Below are 24,803 nucleotides of genomic sequence, written 5' to 3' on the forward strand. Positions count from 1 at the left end.
TTGACCTTTTCTGATTGTTAAACCTGAATTAATTTGTGTATTTAATTTAATCTAAATTTATTTGTGTATTTTAGTTATGCTGTCATGTTGAGTTTGCCGTTCTTGCTCCTGGAAATCACACTGAGTTGCCTCTCTGTATGAAATGTACTGTATAAACGCCTAAAAGAAGACACAGTATCATTGGGAAGTTATTAAAGCACCAAACTGAAAAAACAATATTTAAAAATGCAGCAAGGTTAGAAATATGTAAATTAACATGGGGAAATGATCAGGGGCCTCATTTATAAAACTCTAAGTAGAATCCTTACTAAAACTCTACTTAAGCTCAGCAAAATAAAATTACTTATGCAAACTAATTTTCTATGTAGAACACTGCTTACACACAGCTGCATGCAGTTTCTGCTTAATGGATCACACCTGTCGTAGGAATGTGCTCAGGTGTTCCTGGATCACATCCCGCCTCTGGATCTACCATGAATGGACAAACTACGTTATGGATGTAGTGCATAAATATTAACAGGTTGATCTGCGGCATGTCATGGGTGACCATGACAACCAACACAGAGACCCAGGCGCTGGGGAATGATGTGGGCACGTAAAAAAATGTTTTGTAGCCTTCAAGTGGGACCGCGCTGCTGCAGCAGTGGGCTGTCGAGCTGCAGAGCAATCACTGCTGACCGACCAACATTAAAATAAGCAGTGGTCAGATGGAGCCGAGGGCAATCGTCATTGACACTATCGGTAAAGTGGTTCCTGATTGTTGGTTTTGTGTGTGCGTGCCTGAGGGTTTCTGCGTCTGACAAAGCCAGGGCTTTCATCTCCCACAAGGCCCCGGATAGAGAGCAAGTTTTGTTTCAATCCAAGAGTTTCAGGCCCTGTCCACACGTAGCCGGGGATCTGCCAAAACGTAGATATTTTTCTACGTTTTGGCCTGTCATCCACACGAAAACGGAGTTTTTTCACACGAAAACGGATCTTTTTAAAAACTCCCGCCAAAGTGAAGATCTGCGTTTTCTCCGTTTTGGGTGTCTGCGTGTGGACAGACAAAACTGGAGTTTTAAGGTCCGCAACGTCACTTTCCGCGACAAAAAAATGCTGACATCACGTGTGCAACCTGTGTTTACACTAGCCGACAGCATGGATGCCCTCAGAGCTGCGCTCGCTTTATCAATTGTCCAAGCGCTTTTTGCTTGTTTGTTTTTGCAAGCGGAATTACTGCTCCTTGCGGAAGACCACAGACGAAGGACGAGGTTAAGAACGGGGGAAGTACTGCCGCCTACAGGTCTGGCATGTCCTTAACAACATATTTATCCGGGTACGAGTGGACAGTTTTTTTTTAAACAAGGTGGTGTGGATGCAAGTTTTTGGAGGGGCGGATATTCGTTTTCAAAAAACCCCGGCTACGTGTGGACTAGGCCTCAGACAGACAACAAACATTTTTGAGAAAGCAGACAGAATTAAGATGTTAAAACAAGATTTTTCACTTGTTTAAAAGCTAATTTTTTTTATTTTTGAAAGAAAACTGTTTTGATTAAAACTAAATATAAATGATTAGATAGAAAATAAAGATTTTAAAGGTGAGTTTGGGATTCTTTTGATTAGTGTTTTGATAGCAGTTTTTAAATTGAAAAAAAGGATTAATAAAGAAACAAAATAATTTCCATAAAAGTTTTGTATTTATAAATCACTGTGAGAAAAGTCACTTCTGCAGATTTCAGACCCTGTTTTGTGCATGAGCAAGCTTTATAAAAGAGGTCTCTGCGGTGTACTCTTATTTTTACAAGAGTTACAAACATTTTGGAGGGTTTAGCTCAAAAGTTAGCGTGTGACATCATCACACGGATGTGAACGTAATAACAAATCCACAAAATGGGCAAATAGTAACAAATCATAGCTGCAGACTCCAGAGGCTTGTGCATTGATAAAAAAAACAATTAATAATTTCGTAGTATTTATTTGAATAAATTACATCGACTCATCACATTTTTTTATTGTTTACATCAAGCTGACAGTTTAATTCAGTGCAAGAATAAAGAAAAACAAAACAAAACACAAAAATATTTCAAAGACAGTCATGTGCAGCACAAAGAACCCCTCTCCCTCCAACATCACTTCTGGGTTAAATACTGTATATATATTTATATATATACACCTATACTGTATGTGTATACTTTACTCACAGTTACAAAAATAAGATACATTACTGTAGATGCGTGACTATACACACAAGGTGAAAACAAAACACACCAAAAAGCTGTACAGTCCTCACTGAGGGCAAAGATACACACGATTAAAAAAAAGTGAAAGAAGGAAGTTTGTTTTTGAATGAATACATGACCTGTTCACACTGAATCACTATTCTTTTGTCGACATAATGCACCTTCTGTTAGAGCGGTGCTTCCCCTCGACAAAAAAGTAACACTTAAAAGGTTTTGGGTTGGTTTTGCATCGTCTGCTGACTGGAATGAGCTGATGCACGTTTTAATGCTGAACACTGTCAGAAACAGTAACATCCTAAACACCTCAGCCCCTAGAAGGTGTGTGTTCCTGTGCAGAACACAAACACACGACACACACACCCTCCCCCCGGTAATACATGCATAACATTAACAAGATTGGCGGAAGCAAGAGTTTTACTGAGAGTTTAGTAAATGGTGATATGTGTGTGTATGCTGATTTAAACCGATGATCTGAGCTTTGGATTTTTTCTATTATCATCATAATCTGAAAACAATCCCACAAAACACTACAAAGGAAAAGGAAAGGGGTTTTTGTGTATAAACATCATTTTAGTTGCATCATTTAAAGAATGATTTCTGCACATTTTCTCAGATTTTCCACGTCCTCTTTTTACATCTAAGCTGCAGAATGTCAAACAGCAACAAAACAGTTTATAAAACAAAGTGTTGCTCCGATGTTCAGTTATGTCCTTTTAGGTTATTTCGTCACAAAAACCAAGTTTCATATTGAAGGAATAACATTTAAGCACAACTAATTTCTTTTAAAATGTTTAAAAATGTCCAATTTAGCTATTTAGGCCATGCCGTCACTTAACCGGGCCAGTCTCATGATGCTAGTTTTATTTTGACGAGTTCTCTTATCTAATTCCTAAACAGGACCAAAACGTGTCTTGCTGCATAGAAATTAAATGTTCCGATTGCTATTTGAAACAATCTATAACTTTAGTTAAAACTGCCGGATGTGGTTTCTGTGAGGGAATGCCTACAAATGAAATAAAAACTACCGTACTCAGTTTAACATCTTCACATAAGAAATAAAAAACTTAAACTACCTTTCCACCTAATAAACACGTGAATTTGTTTCATTTGTCTTTTCTTAGCATGTAAGAATAAAAGCTCCTATCTACTGTAGCGGCACAAACAGATGAAAAGTGAAATTTAGCTGCTTGGATAAACTCATGACGGACTGACAGCCAACTAAAACCAAGACAAAAGCAGAAACAGGGAAGCAAAAATGACAGAATACAGAAGCCTGGAGCTACTGAACCTCCTGGAATATCAGGGAAAGCAGATTTTTCCTCATTTTCATGAAACATTTCTACACTCATTTAGTGCACCTTATCACCATTATCCTCATTCACAGCTTTGTGTTTTTGCCTCATTTAAAGAGAAGTGAAGGAGGATTATTGGGAATATTTTAGGAAAAGCTCAGTGGGATTACTGAAACTGGAGGCCAGGATGTTTCTCAGCTCATTGTCTCGACGTCTTACTGGGGCAGCGGTACCAGGATGTCCACATAGTTGATGGGGAAGAAACCCGAGTTGCCGTGTAGCATCCCCTCGTACCAGTTGTCATCGATCTTATTGGTTAGGGTGATGATGTCACCCTCCTTGAAGCCTAGCTCACCTTCGTTCTCAGGGTCAAAATCATACAAGGCGCGACAGCTGGGCTGGTCCAGGGGAGCTGCAGAGTTAGAGAAGGAAAGGAGCTTCAGAGGAGGCTTTATGAGGTCCGATGCTGTTTATGGGTGACTAAGATGACATTAAAGGCTCACCTGGAGACCTGGCTGGAAGAGGGGAAGAAAAGAAGCAAAACATGAGCATCAGTGAGCATTTAAACATATTAGTGAAATACTTTTGTGTGAAAAAATTAGACCAGCAAGAACCAGTCTGTTTTGATTTGAGTCGCACTTTCCTCCACCGCAGTGAGTTTACAAAAGAACCAGAGACTCAGATCAGTCTGACCAAAGTTCGAGCCTCGGCCTTGGTAGAGAACTGGGTGTTCTTATTTAAATCCTCCTCTGAGCTTGGATTCAGCTCATTACTGCCCCTTGTGAGGATTAAAATGCAAATGTTGTCTTTCAGCAAGTTTGACATTTTAAAAGGTAATATTTTGAATTCTTGGACACAAATCCTTTGCAGCCCATAATCACCTCATACCCGGAGCCAAGGAGCAGAAAACCCCTCCAGAGGACTGGCTGCAGCTTACTGCCTGTTTTTAGGCCTCAGCTCAACAAAATCTAACAAAGATGAAACAGTTACTGCTTTCAATGGTTATTATGGACACATTTTCAGCAGTTAGTACTGTTGTTTTAAAGTGATTTCCCACTTGAAACTGTACCGGGTGACTGTGATATTTGAAACTATTGACACAGCATTCCAGACATGAGGCGACAGATGTGAGGGGGCATTGGTTAAACTTCCATCCTGCAGATTACAGTCAGATTTTAAGTATTTTTTGTTGTTGTTGTAAAGCAAGTAAAATATTAAAATATGTTTATAGGACTGCCGTTATAATTACTTGAGATAATGAATATCAGTTAGATAAACAGTAACACAATCTACATGTATCGAATCAGGTATGACACATCTACAGTTTGCTTTGATGGACATTTCATGTTCTAGACTTTTGTTTTTCGTGTGAACTTCCTGGAACTCACATAGTAAAAGCCTGACTTCACCAAAGACGGATGTAAGTGCTTTCCCACTTGTTATGTTTCTAAATTCACATGAATTTTTCATGAATGTAAAAGTTTTCCTTGTTTCTTATAAGGTTTGTGAGTCACTCGCTGCCATTGTTAAAGGGAATATATTACGCAAAACTCATCTTTTTCATCCCCATATGCTGCCTCGTGGATCTTTAGTTCCAAATGAGAAATAAATCATCCATGAGCTCAAAATGAGCCCAAAAGGTTTGTGACATTACAAACGGGGAAAAGAAGAATAGAATCTCCTCTCATGTGAAGGAGACCTGTTGCTAGAAGAGCAGCGGCTCTACTCCAAGCCCATCCTGGATATCAAAGCTCCCCAGCTTATAGGGAGCCTATCTGCTCCCTTTTCCCATCGGCTCATGGGTCTCCAGAAGAACTAAAAAAATGAATGCAAGTCAATGGGGTTAAAAGAGCAATTTTTGAATCCGCTTTGCCTCACGCCCTGAATCGCACATACGTTGTATTTCTGTTTAAACGCAAAAGTTCGTAATTATCGTAACTGCAAATCAAATATCAGCATGTCGCATATATGACGTCACCACAGAATTTTCTCTCCTCTAGCTGCTACTTACCCCATGGCAATATTTACAGTGGTTCTTTCCTCCTGAAGGAGGAGTTTGAAGTTCGCTGTAAGCACATCTATTTTCCCTCTGCTTTTCTCCATGTCTGATTTGATGATGTCACTTTGGTAATGCGCATTTGGTCCTGGACGTACGGTATTTTCACAGAAAACCTAAAATAATGTTCAACAATAAGCGCGTTCTTGGTCTCAAAATGCGTATTTGAAATGCACGGACATCATGTGAAATCCATGGCACAAGACAATTGGAATCAGAAAATAACTTGCATTAATTTTTTCGTTCTTGCTGGGACTGATAGTCCAGAGGTAGATGGGCATGACTTAGGCTCTCTGTATCAGCCACAAGAAGGATGTGTGGGCGTGGCCAGCTCTAGTTCATTTTCTTAAAGTGACACTGCCCTGAAAAAGCTCATTTTGGAAGGTAACGCAAGAATAAAATAGCTGAAATTGCTATATGAGAAGGATTTAGTGCCAATAATGGCATAAACATGCTTTGTTTTGACTATAGAACTACTTCAACTCATAGTATGTTCCCCATAAAAAAGTAATGAAATATGCTGATCAAACCCTTAAAGGTGTGGTTCACTGAAAAAACATGTTGAAATATCATTTCTGATTATAATCAGCCCATCTGAGTTTTTCAAGCAGGCTGAACATGAAAATAGTCTCCTACACCTTTCTCCTGCATTAGCTCCTGATAGAAAATAGACTGTGAAACGCTAGGGTTAGAGTAGCCAGACAGATCTACATCGCACTGTCACTTAACACTCATGGGCAGGGAAGGCTGTTTTTGTTTTAGAGTCCTGGAAACAGCAGAAAACTTCTGTACCAGTAGAAGCTAACTGTTAGCATTAGCAACCCCACCGCACAGCAGAACTAGTTCAGGTTTGTGTTTCTGTAGAGAGAAAACATCAATGTTGCAAAGCAAAAAGAGCCAGTGGTAGAGTCACATTGCTGTTAACCAATCAGAGGAGAGATATCTAAATATATATAAAAAAAGACTCCATATCCTGCCGTCTGAAGCTCATCTCTGACCTGGCTCACTGCTAATTCCTGAAGCAGGCGAGTACAACTTACAAGCCATTCATTCCTATAGAGACCACTGCAAATATGTTGCTTAAACGAGAGAACCACACCTTTGAAACAAATCCTAAGCTTTTTAATTTGTATTTTAATTAGATATTACTGTATTTAGTTCAATATCATTGAAACTGTTAGCGTTTTGTGCTCTGGGACACATTTTCGGTTGAAAAAAGGGATTCGAGTCCATGATGGCATAAAGAGGTGTGTATTTTTAATGACCCAACTTGGTCTCAGGGGACAGTAATGAGCTGATAGGTGATTTACGCAACATAAAGAGACAAGGACAAAAACACAAAGGGAACAACACAAGGGTAAAAAATGGTATTATTCCTTTAGCATCAGACTGCATTGATCTGGTTAGTATGTTATAGAACATATTAACAAATAATAAGCACAACAAAAAGAAAAATGTAAAGAGACACATGGTTTAGAACAAAGACGTCACTGAACTGAAACAAAAAAAAATACATTAAAACACACACTATTCATCCAACAAGGATAAAAGTAAGAGTGATTGAGACATTTTCATCTCTTCCCAAGTCACTCTCACTCACCTGGAGATCTTGCTGCAAAGGAAAAAGGAGAAAACATTGGTGAAAAAGAATAATGAATTCAGAGATCAGAGAAACGATGAGCTGATGCACAAACACGCACAGAAGTGACGGGTTTAGTGGAGGAAAATGTGAGCGAAGAAACTCAAGCTGGACGGCAAATTGAAAAAACAAGCTGACAAACAAAGAAACAGGAGGAGAAGAGCAGATCAGAAAAACAAAGGCTCGTCCACTGGAGAAACGTTTTGGTGTCATGGTCAATCAGGTGTCCTTTATACCACAAGCAGACGACGTCTTTCTGACTGTTTTATTTGAAACATTGATGATTAACATGTTTCTGAGAGAAAGATAAAATCAATCAGTCTTGTCTCACCTGGAGACTTGGCTGCAAAGGAGGAAAACAGCACGAGGGAAGGAGAGGGAGGTGGGGGAGATGAGAGAGGCAGAGGGGGAGGCGTGAGTTTTTGAAAATGGAAGTGTGTTGTTGAAGAGATGAACTGGTTAGCACACAGATGTGGAAACAAGTTTGACCGGGCTCACCTGGAGACCTGGCACCTACAGGAATGAGGAGAAATCGTAACAGGACAGAAAAGAGATGCATTTGTTTTATTCTGATGCATAAAAGCTTAAAAACATGCTGGAAAAGCCAAAAAAGGAAAGAGCAAATAATGGATGAGCTGTAAATTCTCTGGATTAGTCTTTCTCTTTTAGACAGAATTAAGACCATGTTTGTTTACAACCAAACCCTGTTTAAATTCTGTCCCTTGGGTCATTTTAAAGTTACAGTGTGTACTTTCCTGACACTAGGGGGCAATTCATACATACATTTCAGGGTAGTTTTACACCATGTCGCTGTGACTGTTGCTAGTTTACAAAAACGTTACGGTAACTGTTTTCTGGAGCTGTAGTTTCTGGATCTGCTCACGGTCCTGCGCCTGCCGATGATGTCATCAATATATGGCAACACCATGTGGCCAAAATGCATTGCATCCCTTTTTCAATTCTGTTTTTTCACATAGAGGTTGGAAAGAGTTAATCATTTTCATGTTTCTTGTTTTGGAACGCGGTAACATAACTTCCATAAGTCATACGTCCAGCCAATCATCTAGCGTGATGTCATCAACAGGCGCAGGACACCGAGTCGGCTAGAAGGAAACTTGGTGTCTAAGATAGCGTCCCCCAAAGTCGTTAGACCTGCACACTATGTACTTTAATGGTTATTTGTTACAAAGTCACCAATGTTTTTCAAAAACAAAACATAATCTGTATAATTTTCTAATTTACATTGTTTCATTGTTTATAAAAAACATGCACCCCCGGACATAGTTTCTAAGTTCATTTCTTTAATTTTATTTTTCTTGTTAATGGCTGTTTTCCTGTTTTAATTGTTTATTCATGTTAATAGTCTGTCTGTCATGGTTTTTAGTAAATAGCGAGTTGTGGTTTCTATTTGAGAATTTACAGTAAAAAAGAGTGAAATAAATAAATGAGGATTTCACAAAAGTAGTCCACAAACTGCTCTTCTCATACAAATGCTATTTGTGACACTTTGTGGTTCCCCAGATGATGTGGTCACAACAGTTTGTGGACATGCTTTCTAACTAAAAGTGTTGTTTTTTTTCTCTCACCTGGAGAGCGAGCTCCATGGAGTCCTCCGTTCAGGTTCTCACTGATACACAGGTCCAGAGAAGTACGTGGTTTTGGGATAAACTCTTTCCTTGGTTTGTTGGAGGAATCCCTTATTCTACAAAGAAGAAGATGCCAATTAAATCCTCAGAGCAACAGTTTAAAGTACCTAGAAACCTAGAAATCTAGATCAACCACCGCAGGTCTAAGCATGCTTCATAGTAGCCTCAGCAGGTCTACTATTAGCCTGACACGTTTTATGTCTTGCCAATCACAGCGCTCTACAGTATGTTCTGTTCTTCTGTATCAAAACTGATGTTTCAAACCTGTAATAATCATCACGGAATTTCATTAATGTGCATTTTTGTCATTATTTCTGGATAAAGCTGTTGGTACTGACCGTTCATCAACCTTACTGGAGAGCTGTGTGAGGATTTCAGCAGCGCGGGAGTGATACTGAACCTGAGCATGGACTAATGCAGCCAGCTGGCTCACTTGTTCAATCTGTCGACACCAACAGGATATTTTACACATCAACTCAACAGTCAGAAGGTTTGCTGGTTAACTCATTCACTGCCAATGACGACTAAAGTTGTCGTTTGCATTTTTTTACTGTTTGAGCATCGGAACGAGCCCCCGCGCTGAGAGAACAAACATCTCAGGCCTGAAGCAAAATCCGCATACGTCACAGATCACATGATCAGGAAGCAACACATCCATGTGTTTGGAGATCGTTTTGGGCCGTTCCTGTAAAAAAAGTGAGGCGCGAACCGGAAAAGCGTCTGCCGATCACAATTCGACAACGGATTATGAAAGAACGGATAATGCTCGAAACACGCAGCTTCTTCCTGATGTAAGAGGTGAGTCTCCTATTTGTTTTGGTGTTTTTGGCGTCGACATCATGCTAGCGCGCAACGTTCTGTGACTCTTAAAAAAACAGTAAAAACGGTGAGAAACTGGCAGCGAAGGCCGTTAGCGATCAGGAAACGGCTGGCAGTGAATGAGTTAAAATGTAAAATAAACAGGTAATTTGGACATTCAGGTGATTAAATGTGACTTCTGATTGAAATGCTGAGTACCATGGATGACCACTAGAACCCATTCCACACACACAAGGTTGGGCAGGTTAAACAAATATAACAAAATGAGAATTATTCATGAGGAACAACGTCTGTAGAACTACTGCTCAAAATCTCAGCACGCACCTTCAGTATAAAGTGAAGTGGTTAAAACTTTTGGACAGTGCAGTGAAACACTCACATCACTCTCCAACAAGTTGAACATGCTCTGCTCAGCGATCTCCTTGGAGTCATCAAACTTCTCAAGCGCTTGTTTGAGCTCGTCGTCGGTCAGTTTGCCCTGGCGTTTCTTCTTGTAATCAAAGTCCAGACGGCGACCCTCCAGTTTTTTCAGATGGTGCTAAATAAATGTCAGTGTTATATTTAAAGTTAGAATATGGTACGTTTTAATAAAAAGCTGTATTTAAAAAAAAAAACAGAATAAAAATTTTATTTTGGCAGGCATGACACTGGGTTCATGTTTACGGCTACCAGCCACTAGAGGGCACCTTTGCACTAAAAAGTCTGCTCACCAAGGCGAGGCTGTGACTGTGTAAAATGGCAGACGTGACAAGTCAAGCAGCTGATTCTGAGCCCACAAGATGTTCCAATGGTAAATCCTTTTGTAAAATAAACATATTAGTAGAATTGCTTATCCTGTACGATTTGTCACTGAACATGGTGCTGGAACATGTCAACACCCAACATCCCAACAGCTGGAAAATACTTCTGTTGTTGCGATACCACCCCTGAACACTAGAGTTCAGCAGTGTCCGTGTTCCACATTCAACCTTTAAGATCAAGCCTGATAATAATGACAGTTTTTGTTTCACAGTAAACCACCACCCTTGTACCTGAATCTCCTTGATGTCTTTTTCGTGGAGGCTTTGCATCGGGTCAATGAAGTTCTGCTTCACCTCCATGTCCAGAGCGTCCTTGACCTCGCCCAGCTCACGCATGGCCTCTCCAACGTCAATCAGAGCAAGACCTGAAGGAAAACATATATTTAAACACAAAAATCACACTAATAACTCTTTAATGTCATTGCATGCTTGGAAAAGGAAACATTTCTGACAGCTGACCATAATCTCTGCAGATTATGTTTACTTTATTCACTAAAATGCAAGGTAAACTGCAGGTATCCAAGACTCCGTTACTGTGACCTTGAGGGGATAAAAATATGCCAGTTTGTTGTTTTACAGTGGGTAGGAAGTGCTGATGTGAGTGTTTATTTGAAGCTTCATAGGTGTATTATGTAAGAATGAAGTAAGAATGACACCCTGTGGTCAAATTTGGGTACTGCAGCCCATTTTCAAAACACACAAATGACTTTTTCACTCCTTGCTATTGACAACTATGGAGCTGCACCAGAAGATAGGGTTAGGGTTAGTGTTAGTGTCCATTAGTGAGGACGAGGCCTACACAGTAAGTTAACAGGTAGAAAAATACATTTCACTGTAATATTGAGTTGCTGGTAATTGAAAAAAGTAACTTGAGATACTTTTAGAGATGGCTAATTGTTTCTAATTTACCGTTAGCATTGTTAGCTCAATGCAGGGGTGTGACCAAGTCACTGCTTTGCAAGTCACAAGTAAGTCACAAGTCTTTCCAGTCAAGTCTTGAGTCAAGTCCAAGTCAAAGACAACCAAATCAAAGTCGAGTCCAAAGTCGATGTGGAAGTCAAGTCCAAGTACTTAACTTTGAATTGTCAAGTCATAATCAAGTCATCTGTCCAGCTTCAATTCAATGACAATGATAATAAATAAATTCCAGAAATAAACCTTCTTAAAACTTAATTTATTTACTCAAACAAGCAGAAAGTGCAACTGAAACTGATTATAAACAAAGTGCTGCTGCATTTAGCAGAACAAGATCACACCCAGAACGAAGAAAGGTTTATGAGTTTTGTCCATGTCGGGCCACTTTTGTGCTAAAATATCAAATATGCTCAAGTCATCATCAAGTCAACAGATGCAAGTTGATTCAAGTCGCAAGTCATTGGCGTTCAAATCTGAGTCAAGTCGTAAGTCTTTATAGATTTTATAACGTCAAGTCAGAAATCATTAAAACAATGACTCAAGTCTGACTCGAGTCCAAGTCATGTGACTCGAGTCCACACCTCTGGCTCATCGTTAAGCTCAACATCAGTCTCTAGCCTTCTTTGCCCGATATTAGAGTAAAACAAAAACCTGCCGGGGCTTCTTAGGGGTAAGAAATAACTTCTGGTTCGTTCTTTACAAAACACTGCTGCGCTTTGCTAGCCAGTCTCGAATTACAAATGCCGGTGCTGCGGCAGCAGCTAGCACAGACTCAACCATCCCATTGGCTCACAGATTGTAAACAAAGACTACGTTCTGTTTTGGGCCTTTTTGAAAGGAGAAAAACTGATAAGCTGCCAGCCAGCTGTTTCAATGCAACCTTTCTTCCAGACTAAGACATTAGTTTTTGTTTTGTGATTATGTCACTATAAAATTCTCACATATTGTACCTTTAAGGCACAGCAAACTCACCAAAGTTAGACTCCTCTCCGAGCTCCCTGCCAAACCTCTGCATGGACTCTCCCAGCAAGGTCTCGGTCTGAGTGTAGCCCGGTCCTTTCTCCTGACCTCGCATACGTGACATGGAGTTCATCATGCTCATCTTAGCTCTGGTGGCTGCAAACACAAATATAGCTATATGATTTAATAAAAACACCTGCGTTCTGTTTACCTATGATTTATAGTTGTTATCCAGAGAAACTTAAAATTAATCTAAATAAAGATATAATTAGATTGAGGCATTCACTCAGCTGTACTTTCAGCATTTTGGTCAAAATTCAGCAGGAAGACTTTCATTTAAACATAAAACGAAGAAGGAAACAACAAAGTAGGTAAAATCAAAGTTGTATTTCCACAGTTTAAAATGTTATTAAAGTTTTCTTAAAAACTGTAAGACCTCATAGGACACTTTACAGATGTAGCCCTGACCTTTGGCCTTATGATTATTAGAAAGGCTTAAAATGAGCTTATGACACACCTCAAAAACCTATCATGGACTATAGAGGACTATAAACAGGTCTTAAACATGACCAGAATCATCTGAGGCTTGTTATAGACCACTGTGCATGAGCCAAGTGCAATAATTTCCCACAACTGTCGTCTCTTAGAGGAACTATGAGAGTTCTGCAAACACAAAGGGTATGTGTGGACTCATCTGTTCATCTACAGTTGTTATAAAGGATGTCAATCTCTTGGTAAAAAGTAGAATAGAAATGTGTGAGCCCAGTCATGAAGCTCCTCTGGTTACCTGGGTTTGGCTGCAGATACTCCGTGGTCTTTGTTATGATGTCCATAACTGCTCGAGACGTGGAGTCCACCTTCTGTAAAATCCAAACACATAAAACAAACTTAAATAATAAACAACAAATCCAAATGTTTAAAGGAGACAGCTGTAGAGATCATGAAGCAGGTCCCCTTGTTAAGACCATATGCTGGTGCGATTGGTCCTGGGTTTCTCCGAATGCCATATAATGCTAGACCAGATGTCGAGTGTGTCAGCAGTTCTTGCAAGACGAAGCCATTGATGTTACAGACTGGCCCGTCCATTCCCCAGATCTGAATCTAATTGAGGACATCTGGGACATCATTTCTCGCTCCATCCACCAACGCCACATTGCTCCACAGACTGTCCAGAAGTTAGCAGATGCTTTAGTCCAGGTCTGGGAGGAGATCCTTCAGGAGACCATCCTCCACCTCATCAGGAGCATGCCCAGGTGTTGTAGGGAGATCAAACAGGCCCAAGGAGGCCACACACACACTACTGAGCCCCATTCTGACTTGCTTTCAAGACATTACATCAAATTTGGATCAGCCTGCGGTGTGTTTTTCTGCTTTAATTTTGAGTGCGACTCCAAATCCAGACCTCCTTGGGTTGATACGTTTGATTTCCAGATATTTTTGGTGCTTTTGTTGTCAGCACATTCAACTAAGCAAAGAACAAACTACAGGGTGAGCCATTTATATGGATACACCTTAATAAAATGGGAATGGTTGGTAATATTAACGTCCTGTTTGTGGCACATTAGTATACGTGAGGGGGCAAACTTTTCAAGATGGGTGGTGACCATGGTGGCCATTTTGAAGTTGTCCATCTTGGATCCGAGGAAGAGGGTCATGTGACACTTTAAACATTTTGGGAATTTTACAAGAAAAACAATGGTGTGCTTGGTTTTCACATAACTTTATTCCTTATTGAGTTATTTATGAGTTTCTCTTTGTTCACAGCCATTGACATGTCGAAGAGGTAAACACATGAGGAGCAGATCGATATTGTGTTGATACCTGGTGAACGCAGTAACCGGGTCATTGCAGCAGATTTAAGTGCAAGACACCCTACAAGACCACCCATCTCCCATTCTACAATTAGCAAACTGCTTTCTAAGTTTCATGAAACTGGTTCAGTGTAGGATTTGCCAGAATGTAGACTCATTAAAACAGTCATGAATGAAGAAACATCAGTGGCTATCCTAGCTTCATTCAGCAAGTGCCCACAGCGTAGCACTCACCGCATGTCACTGGAGAGTGGCATTAGTCGTACATTCTTTCGGCGGATATTAGCTACTTACAAATGGCACCCTTACAAACTCCAGCTACTGCAGCATCTCAGCAAGGATGACCCAGATCGGCACACAGAATTTGCAGAATGGGCAAAACAAAAATTGGAACAGGACCCTCAGGTCACGCAGAAGATTTTGTTCAGTGATGAGGCAAACTTTTATGTGAATGGTGAAGTTAACAAACAAAACCACCGCTATTGGTCTGACACTAACCCACATTGGATAGATCCCTCCAAGATCTTTGGAGCAAAAAAAAAAAAAAAAAAAAAAATTGATGGTATAGTGTGGTATATGGGGTACAAAGATAGTGGGGCCATTCTTCATCAATGGAAACCTCAAGGCCACTGGATATTTGAAAATGCCAATGATGATGTGTTTACCTCTTTATGCACTGAAGCTGGCACATTCCCTGAGCTTTTCAGCAAGAAGTTGCACCACCACATTATGGGTGTCAGGTCCGAGCATTCCTAGAGGGAACAGTCACCTGGAAAGTTGATTGGTCGTCGTGGGCCAGTTCAATGGCCCCCAAGGTCTCCCGATCTGACCCCCTTAGACTTTTATCTTTGGGGTCATCTGAAGGCAATTGTTTATGGTGTGAAGATATGAGATGTGCAGCACCTGAAACTACGGATACTGGAAGCCTGTGCTGGCATTTCTCCTGCAGTGTTGCTATCAGTGTGTGAAGAGTGGGAGAAGAGGGTTGCATTGACAATCCAACACAATGGGCTTGTAAATACACAAAACTTGTAAATATCTCAAAAAAGAATAACGTTACATTAAATTCAAGCACACCATCATTTTTCTTGTGAAATTCCCAAAAAGTTCGAAGTGTCACATGACCCTCTTCCTACTGAAAAAACAAAGTTGGATCCAGGATAGTCGACTTCAAAATGGCTACCATGGTTACCACCCAACTTGAAAAGTTTGCCCCCTCACGTATACTAATGTGCCACAAACAGGACGTTAATATCACCAACCATTCCCATTTTATTAAGGTGTATCCATATAAATGGCTCACCCTGTATAAGAATAGTTCATTCATTTAGATCTAGGATGTCTTATTTTTGTGTTCCCTTTACTTATTTGAGCAGTGTGTAAACCCTCGAACACATCAGAACATCAACATTATTACACAAGGTTGCAAAATTAAAGCTCATCTAAAAAACATAACAAAACAGCATGTGAGACATTTCATATATCCTATTTTCATAAAGCATCTTTATCAATGCAGCTTATTAGTTTATGTTAAAGGTTTTATTTTTAGTTGAATGACCAAAAGGTAATTAGAATAAGCCATTTCTGCAAACCTTTGATTATATTCTGTGCAAACCAGCTGTTTGTGCTCTGTATGGAAATGCATTAGTAAAACTTGACTGGAACCACTTGGGTGTGATGAAAATTTTCAGTTTTAAATGTTAATAAGAACTCAGCTCAAGCATTTTCATAGCCTAAACCGACAGATCTGGACCTCATTCTGGAATGGGAGGAAAACCATTCTGACATGCCTTTTCCATGTCAGTGAAGTCATCATCGAGCTTCGTTCCTTCTGCTCCTCCGACCTTCTCGCTCACTCTCTGCAAAACAAAACAAATTTGAAACTAAATATATAATCAAAATATCATATTATTCAAAAGTTGCAGTGCAAATGTTTTTTAGAATTCTCAGGGATGATATTCTGCAAAAAAGATAACAAAAAAACATTCTAGATCTAATCAATCTATCCTTACCATACCATTACCATACCATTTTATTTATAAAGCGCATTCAACATGGCATTACAACCAGACAAGGCGCTGTACATTAAAAGATTACAGTTAAATTAACACGTTCAGAATGACATTTAAAGCATAGTTTATAAGAAAAAATGAAAACAAGAAAATACTCGAACTAACAGTCGTAAAACACTAAAAACGCAAAGGAATGTGAAACAACAGATAAAAACATATGAAAGAACCACAGTAATACAGATGTTAATTATTGTGCATTCTATTGTAGAAAGAATGCAGATGTCGAAAGTGGTCCATGATTATGTATTATATGCAAGGTTGAAGTAGTGAGTTTTCATGCGAGATTTAAAAATGCTAATTGTTGGTGCTTGCCTCACTAGTAGTGGTAATGCATTCCACAGCTTGGGAGCACAGACAGAGAAAGCCCTTTCTCCACGGCTTTTCAGACGTGCGTTTGGAAGAGCTAGGAGGAGCTTATCCTCAGACCTGAGAGCACGAGGCGGATTGTAGTAATGGACGAGTTGACACAGATATGGAGGAGCTTGACTGTTCAGGGATTTATAAGTGAGCAGCATGATTTTGAAATTGATCCTGAGATGAACGGGCAACCAGTGGAGAGATTTTAGAATTGGTGTAATGTGCTGTCTTCTGTCAACTCCAGTCAGGAACCTAGCTGCTGAATTCTGGACTAGCTGAAGTCTAGATTGAGCTGCTTTACTGATGCCGTATAAGCAGGAGTTGGAGTAATCCAGCCGTGAAGTGATGAAAGTGTGGACTACTGATTTGAGAAGACGGACACTCAGGATGTGCTTAAGTTTAGAGATACGCCTGAGGTGGTAAAAACATGATTTAACTGTGTTATTGACCTGAGCATCCATCTTCAGAGCCTGGTCTATTTTAACTCCAAGGTTGGAAATTACAGTGGAGACATTAGGTGAGAGATAGTTGAGGTCAGGTTGAAGAGTAGCCGGGATGCTGTGAGGATTAAAAACGATTACTTCTGTTTTGGAGTCATTCAGATGGAGGAAGTTATCAGCAAGCCAAAGCTTAACATTATCGATACAATCAGACAGAACTTGCATTGATTGAGTTGGCTTGAATGAAAAGTAGATCTGACAGTCATCAGCGTAAAGATGGTATGAGACAGCGTGCCTTCTGAAAATGGCTCCTAAGGGCAGTATATAGAGGTTAAATAGTAACGGGCCGAGTATTGAACCTTGTGGGACACCCCAACGGAGTGGTTGTGACTCGGATGAACAGCCATCCAACATGACTCTAGCGGACCTGTTATAAAAGTATGACCTGAACCAATCTAGGGCTGAACCAGAAATGCCAGCCCAAGTCTGAAGTCTGGTGATCAAGATGTTATGATCGATCGTGTCAAATGCTGCTGATAGATCCAAAAGTAGCAGAACCACATGGAAACCTGAATCTAAAGCAAGAAAAATGTCATTAAACACCCGAACATGAGCAGTTTCAGTGCTGTGCTGTTTTCTGAAACCAGACTGAAAAATGTCCATTACCTGATTGTCATTTAGATGTGTCAGCATCTGTTCATACACTATTTTCTCAAGGACCTTAGATAAAAACGGTAATTTGGAAATTGGTCGGAGATTAGAGTAATCAGTGGGGTCGAGACCAGGTTTTTTCAAGATTGGCTGAAGAACGGCGTGTTTAAAGGCAGAAGGAACTTCAGCCAATGTCAAGCTACTATTTAAGATGTCTAGCACATTATGGCTAATGAAAGGAAAAACCTCTTTCAGGAGACGTGGTGGGATAACATCTTCTGGGGAGCCAGACGGTTTCATGGCAGCAACAGTTTTTTCTAGATAGGGCAGAGAGATGGGCTGAAAGCTTTGAAGTTGCACATGAGGGGGAATGACTGAATCAGGAACATGGTTGGTTTGGTGAATCTGAGCTCTGATTACACTAATCTTATTTAAGAAAAACTGCAGGATTTGGTTACACAAGTCAGCAGACGCAGAGGAAAATAGTTTTGTAACTGGTGAAAGCACTGCATTCATAGTTTTATATAACACACCTTGATTATTAGAATTAGCCGTTACAATGCTTGCAAAAAATCGATTTCTTGCGCCTCTGACTGCTCTTTGGTATCCTTAGTAAATGGATGTGTACCACAGGATTTTAAGGTTGCTGTAATCAAGCCTTCTCTGGATCCAGATGACCCGATGAATTATAGACCAATATCTAATCCAAAAGTCCTGGAGAAAATAGTGGCCATCCAAGTATGTGAGCATTTAAACACTAATGCTCTGTTTGAGGAATTTCAGTCTGGTTTTAGAGAGTATCACAGCACTGAAACTGTGTTAGTGAGAGTTACAAATGATACTCTCATGGCCTCAGATAAGAATCTTGTGTCTGTTCTAGTCTTGTTAGATCTCAGTGCTGCCTTTGACACAGTTGATCACAATGTTCTTTTAGAAAGACTTGAACATGTTGTAGGGATCAAAGGAACAGCGCTAGGCTGGTTTAAATCCTACCTGTCTGACAGATTTCATTTTGTAAATGTACATGACAAATCGTCTTCATACTCCAGGGTTACTTGTGGAGTACCACAGGGTTCAGTGCTTGGACCAACTCGTTTAACTATATATATGCTCCCAATTGGTAAAATCATTAGACAGCATGGGATGAACTTCCACTGTTATGCTGACGATACTCAGTTATATTTATCCATTAACCCTGATGAACCTAATCGGTTAGGTAGATTACAGGCTTGTCTTGAGGACATAAAAAATTGGATGACTCTAAACTTTTTGCTTTTAAATCAAGACAAGACGGAAGTTCTCATCTTTGGACCAGAAATCCAGAAAAGGAAATTGCTTAGTCAATCACCTGACCTGAATGGCATTACATTAATCTCCGAGAAAAAAGTAAGGAACCTTGGTGTTATCTTTGACCAGGACATGACATTCAAATCCCAGGTTTCACAAGTTTGTAGGATTTCCTTTTTCCACCTTCGGAATATTGCTAAGATTAGAAGCATCCTTTCCAGGAGTGATGCTGAAAAACTAGTTCATGCATTTATTACATCAAGACTGGATTACTGTAATTCATTACTCTCAGGAAGTCCACAGAATGTAGTTAAAAGTCTTCAGCTTGTCCAAAATGCTGCAGCTAGAGTTCTGATGAGAATTAAAAAGAGAGATCATATCTCTCCTGTCTTAGCTTCCCTACATTGGTTACCTGTTAAATTCAGAATAGATTTTAAGATCCTTCTTCTCACATATAAAGCTCTTAATAATCAACCTCCATCATACATCAGTGATCTGATTGTTCCATACGTTCCTAACCGAGCACTTTGCTCTCAGACTGCAGGTTTACTGGTGGTTCCCAGAATATCTAAAATTAGGATGGGAGGCAGATCTTTTAGTTATCAGGCTCCTCTCCTGTGGAACCAGCTCCCAGCCTTAGTCCGTGAGGCAGACACCTTGTCTACTTTTAAGACTAGGCTTAAAACATTTTTATTTGATAGGGCCTATGGTTAAAATCTGATGTTAGCCTAAATCTGGACAAGTGGGGGAGTAGAGGGAGGTGGAGTGTACAGTCGGTAAAGACGGCTCTCCCTTGCCCTGCCTCCAACATGCCTCCATCTAAATAGGATAGATTATCCTGAGTTTTCGCTGTAGTTATGCTGCTATAGGCTTAGACTGCTGGAGGATAATCTGACCACTTTTCACACTCTACTACTTTCTTCTACAATTTGCTCTTTAACTGTATTATTTTCTGCAATTTCAGCTGTTAACTTTATTTTCTCTCTGTTTTTCTCCCCAGAAGAAGCCACAACGATGTTCTGCTGAGCTGTGGTGGCCTCATGGAGGGGGCCATCGTCTAGCACACTGCTGCTAACCACTAAAACATTATCCCTCTCCTGATAATAACTTTTTACTCTCTTTGACATTGAATGTGCTACTACTAGTTTACCAGTTTAATTATAGATCCACTAGGATAAATACAATAAAGTTTATCTCTCACCAAATAGAATATTTACTAAGAAATCACAATATAACTATAGACACATTACTTTGTGTGTGTGTGTGTGTGTGTGTGTGTGTGTGTGTGTGTGTGTGTGCCTGCTCTGTCTTCTCGATCCCCAGTGAGTCGTGGAGGATGGCTGCTTATACTGAGCCAGGGTTCTCTGGAGGTTTCTTCCTGTTAAATGGGAGTTTTCCTCTCCACTGTCGCTTTATGCTTGCTTAGTATGAGGATTGCTGTATAGTCACTGACACTAGTCAGTGACTTGATGCAATTTGCTGGGTTCCTTATATAGGAAACATTATTTCTGATTGGCTTAATGAACTGACCTGAATTGGAATGTTTATTATGTGAAGTGCCTTGAGACGACTCTTGTCATGATTTGGCGCTATATAAATAAACTTGAATTGAATTGCCTTTATTTATGTTTTCATTTAACCTGAAGTGGAATTCAGTTTTGTTTCAAGATTTTCAAATGAAAAGTCAGATAGAAGAAAATTGCTATTTTTGGGTTTTAATCTAATAAGAGAACAATTTACTTCAAGCACCTGCTTTATTAGCTCCTTCTACTAAAATTAACACGGTAAGGTTTCCTGACATCATTTCTGAGTCTGAAGATCAAATAAATCTGTGCTGCTAACATGAGCCATTAAAGCTGCAGATATGGAACAGAACCACACACTGAGACACAAACAGAAAAAGCTCCTGTCCCCTCCCTCTGAGCTGATAATGGTGCCTGAAATCCCATCATGCTGCCCTAACGTGGTGTGATATCACCAGGCACCTTGAGGGGGCAGCAGTCGGACACACCAAAGCCACATGCTGGCTTTCGGGGAATGTCACATTGCACGCCTGAAGGAATCTTGAAAGTAAAGGACAGCAGAGGATGTCTGAATGAGAGGCAGATTTATCATCTCTGTGGTGTTATTTTTGTGCGATGAGTATTTCTGATGGGATGATTTGTGATGGGGGAGCTGCTGGTTTTTAACGCTAAGCCTGTGACAGCAGTTTATGCAGCGTAAGACCTTCGGGGGATTTCTGTGACTCATTGTGCCAAAGTCTCTCCTGATCCCCCTAAAAAGACTAATATTCTGACAGCAACACACACACACACACACACACACACACACACACGCACGCACGCACGCACGCACGCACACACACACACACACACACACACACACACACACACACACACACACACACACACACACACACAGCAACTCCAGAAGAAAAGCTACATTTCCTGTCTAGAGTGCCTAAAGCTAGTTGCTATGGAAACAGGTATAGGTGTAGCGTGTTTGCCTCTCCCACATGTTGTTCCTTTTTCTTCCAAACCCGATGCTCAAAGAATAGCAAGAAGATGCTCATTTACGAGGTATAAATAAAGGATAACACCAAAAATGATTTATAAGAAAATCAGGACTCTGAATAAAAGAGCATAGCCTGTTCAGCACACACATGAATACGTTATCTGTGAGGGTTAGTGTTACTGTGCTGAGGCACAGTCACAGACAGAGGCTGAACTTTTAGCTTGTCAGTGAAAAAGCTCAGAACAGCTTTGCATAATGAAACCAAACCTGTTGGATTCTTTCTGTTTATTTTGCAAAATGACTCTAAGACTCTCCAGAAAGACCGTGATGTTTCTGCCAACAGAAAGAGTTTACATTAAAACGTGGAATTTTAAAAGCACTAACGTGGTTTATGACATTTATCTGAGTTTAATAACAAAGGTACATGCATTTACACATAGGCAGTAAGCTAGTATTGTAACCATCAACAACTAAAAACCACAAATAAAAATACTTGGGTTCCAACACTATGCAGCATACTGTAAGGAAAACAGACATACTATGTAAATCCGGTTATGCACAAGTGTTGAAAACACACTGAGTATTGCATTGATGTTATTGTGTACCAGGATAATGCCAGTACAAGTTAAACTGAGGAGTTATACACTCTAACAGCAGAGGGGATGAAAGATCTACGGTAGCGTTCTGTTTCACATCTGGGATGTCTCAATCTGCCTCTGAATGAGCTGTCCATGGTCTCCTCAGTGGAATGCAGTGAGTAGGAGGGATTTTTGAAGATGGTGGTCATCTTCCCCAGCATCCTCTTTTCACGCGTCTCCTCAGCTGTATCCAAAGGGCAGCTCATAACCGAGCTAGTTTTGGGAAATGGCTTGTTCAGTCTCCTCCTGTCTCAGTCAGAGCTGCCTGCACCCCAACGGACCACAGCAGAGTGGATAACGGACCGACCACAGAGTGATAAAAGAATTTTAGCAGCTGGGAATTAACTCTGAAGGACCTCAGCCTCCTCAGGAGGAGGGGGTGGCTTTAGCCCTTGTTATACAGATCATCTGTGTTGTTGGACCGGTTCAGTTTGCTGCTGAGGTAAACACCCAGGTACTTAAATGTGTCCACCACTTCAGTGTCTGCTCCCTGGATGTTTACTGGTGAGTGAGGAGGAGTGTTTCTCTGGCAGTTAATCACCATTTCCTTTGTTTTACTGGTGTTCAAGCAAGGGTAGTTACACTCACACCAGTCCACAAAGTCCATGATGACTGACCTGTACTCCAGGTCATTACCCTCAGACACAGAGCCAACAATAGCCGAGTCATCAGAGGACATCTGGAGGTGGCGGCTGCTGGTGTTGTAGGTGAAGTACGAGGTGTAGAAGGTGAAGAGAAAGGGTGAGATCATTGTACCCTGTGGAGCGCCAGTACTGCACACAATCACATGACAACTACCACAACATGATAATGACACTATAAGAAATAAATAAATAAAGGCAATTTATGATGATGATTTCATTTCACTTGCAGTAAATTCATCCTGTGATTCAAGAGGTGTTTATCATTCAGAATCCGGTAAAAAAAGAAAAAAAAAAGAAAACCCAAAACAGAGTGAGGAAAGTCTTGTTGTTTCCAGGGGCGGCGTTAGGCCCGGCTACTTGGGCTGAAGCCCTGGATGTTTCATGAAAGGCCCCGGATCTAAATCGCGGAAGTAACATGCAGTACCAAAGTCCAACAGAGAGGGAGCAGCTGGCAGTAGTTTGTATACAGCCTGCCTGAGCCTCCACCACTGAAGAAGAAGTCCTTCAGCAGCCGGCTTCTTCTACACTCTGCCTGAAACGCATGAGTGAAGATGGACATAAGGACGTTTTTTTAGACAAAAAGTACAACGACAGAACCCCAGCTTTGATGAAACTGGTGTTGACTCAGGTTTGTGAGTCTTATTTGAAAATATTTGTTGTGCTGCTGGTTTGCCTAAAGTTAGCTTAGTATCAGGTAAAGTTGTTGCAGAAAGAAAGGGAATATTTACTATCATCTCACACTAAACACTAACAGGAACAATACTCTGCCCTGAATATGCTTAATATGTAGCTTCAGATTAAAAATTATGTGGTACAAGACAAATATATATGATGTTGACTAGTGCGTGTCACGTGTGTGTGTGCGCGCGTGCGTGTGTGTGTTAAGCCCCGGATCTTCTTCAGTCCTAAATCCGCCCCTGGTTGTTTCGTCTTTTACATTTATAGACTGTGATCTTTCTTGTTCACACATTTACATCCCTGTGGAACACACACTTCATGATTTACTGCAAAATATGTTAGTGAGGTTAGAGACAAATAATGGATGGTGCTTTTGCGTTCCTTTGTTGAAATTTTCAAAACTGCAAAAATGTGACCAGGAACTCTAAACAAGCTATTGATAAATAACTCCATATGCCTTAAATAGACAACTGTCTGGTTTTGGACATCTTCATCATTTAAATGCAGTTTTATTTTATCATTTCAATGTAATCAATCCTATTTGAACAGGGTGTGGGTAAATTAATATAAACAGATGAGGCACAAGCAAAATGGTCTCCACCAGCCTTAGTTTAATCACAACTTCATTTAATTTAAAATAAGATGCTGGAATTTTGATCCAAAAATAACAAATTCAAATGAAAACTTAACTCATATTGCCAATTTCAACCATTTTACATCCGTGAGAGTGTATGTGTCCCATGACCAAAACTACTTTCACGTGAAGCCAGAGGAAGGCTGCAGCGCCACTATCAATTCATTCACTCAGTTAAACAGATAAATAACAACTCTGTCAGGCAGCATCTGCAGGTACCTGTAAATACTGTTGGTTTTCTGGGGAAAAGCGACTGCATGAATAAAAAATGAGCATGCTGCTGGCTGCTCCGAGGAAGCGCAGTGCAGCTTTCCATTAGCTCTTCCAAAGTAGAAAGCAAAATCAGTGGCAATAGATCTTTGATGGTTGGAAGCTGAGGAGATTTAGTAAGATGCATGCTTGGATGCCCTCAATTTAAATAATGCATGTCACAGCCAATAAGTGAGAGAGTGATGACATAGGCTGCAACACCCAGCTATACAAATGTGATCTAGTTGCAATATTGTGTGGAAACACTCCTGGATCTAGAAGTGTCTCCTCGTTTCCATCCTATCATCAGAAAATCTATTTTTGTGCTCGTGATCCCGAGTGAGTCCTCAGGATCTCCTCTGTAAATTTCCTCACAGGAGAAGGACACATCAAGGAGAACTGAGCAGGAGTGCTGGTGATGTGAAACGAACCTTACACAGATCAGTAAACTGCACAGCTGGCTGCTAGAGAACTCAGAGGTA

At 40.3% G+C, this 24,803-nt stretch overlaps 1 protein-coding gene across 3 annotated transcripts in view; it reads right to left on the reverse strand.

Annotated features, from left to right (window-relative positions):
- Window positions 1-1,938: 1,938 nt before the first annotated feature.
- Window positions 1,939-24,803, reverse strand: part of sh3gl2a (SH3 domain containing GRB2 like 2a, endophilin A1) — a 50,081-nt gene continuing 27,216 nt past the window's right edge. Inside the window, exons 2-13 of one of the 3 annotated variants that reach the window (XM_070550115.1) lie at window positions 15,948-16,016; window positions 13,134-13,206; window positions 12,359-12,502; window positions 10,703-10,836; window positions 10,051-10,209; window positions 9,191-9,294; window positions 8,793-8,908; window positions 7,705-7,719; window positions 7,538-7,549; window positions 7,168-7,179; window positions 4,015-4,026; window positions 1,939-3,923 (exon numbers count right to left, since the gene is read on the reverse strand). In XM_070550115.1, coding sequence (XP_070406216.1) covers window positions 3,727-3,923; window positions 4,015-4,026; window positions 7,168-7,179; window positions 7,538-7,549; window positions 7,705-7,719; window positions 8,793-8,908; window positions 9,191-9,294; window positions 10,051-10,209; window positions 10,703-10,836; window positions 12,359-12,502; window positions 13,134-13,206; window positions 15,948-16,016 — 1,047 coding nt within the window. In that variant the 3' untranslated portion in view covers window positions 1,939-3,726. Of the gene's footprint in view, window positions 3,924-4,014; window positions 4,027-7,144; window positions 7,180-7,537; window positions 7,550-7,704; window positions 7,720-8,792; window positions 8,909-9,190; window positions 9,295-10,050; window positions 10,210-10,702; window positions 10,837-12,358; window positions 12,503-13,133; window positions 13,207-15,947; window positions 16,017-24,803 lie in introns of those variants that run through there. The other 2 variants (XM_070550114.1, XM_054743675.2) reach the window with 2 other exon arrangements.

The sequence above is a fragment of the Nothobranchius furzeri genome, chromosome 4, assembly GCF_043380555.1.
Source record: "Nothobranchius furzeri strain GRZ-AD chromosome 4, NfurGRZ-RIMD1, whole genome shotgun sequence".
NCBI classification, from domain to species: Eukaryota; Metazoa; Chordata; class Actinopteri; order Cyprinodontiformes; family Nothobranchiidae; genus Nothobranchius; species Nothobranchius furzeri.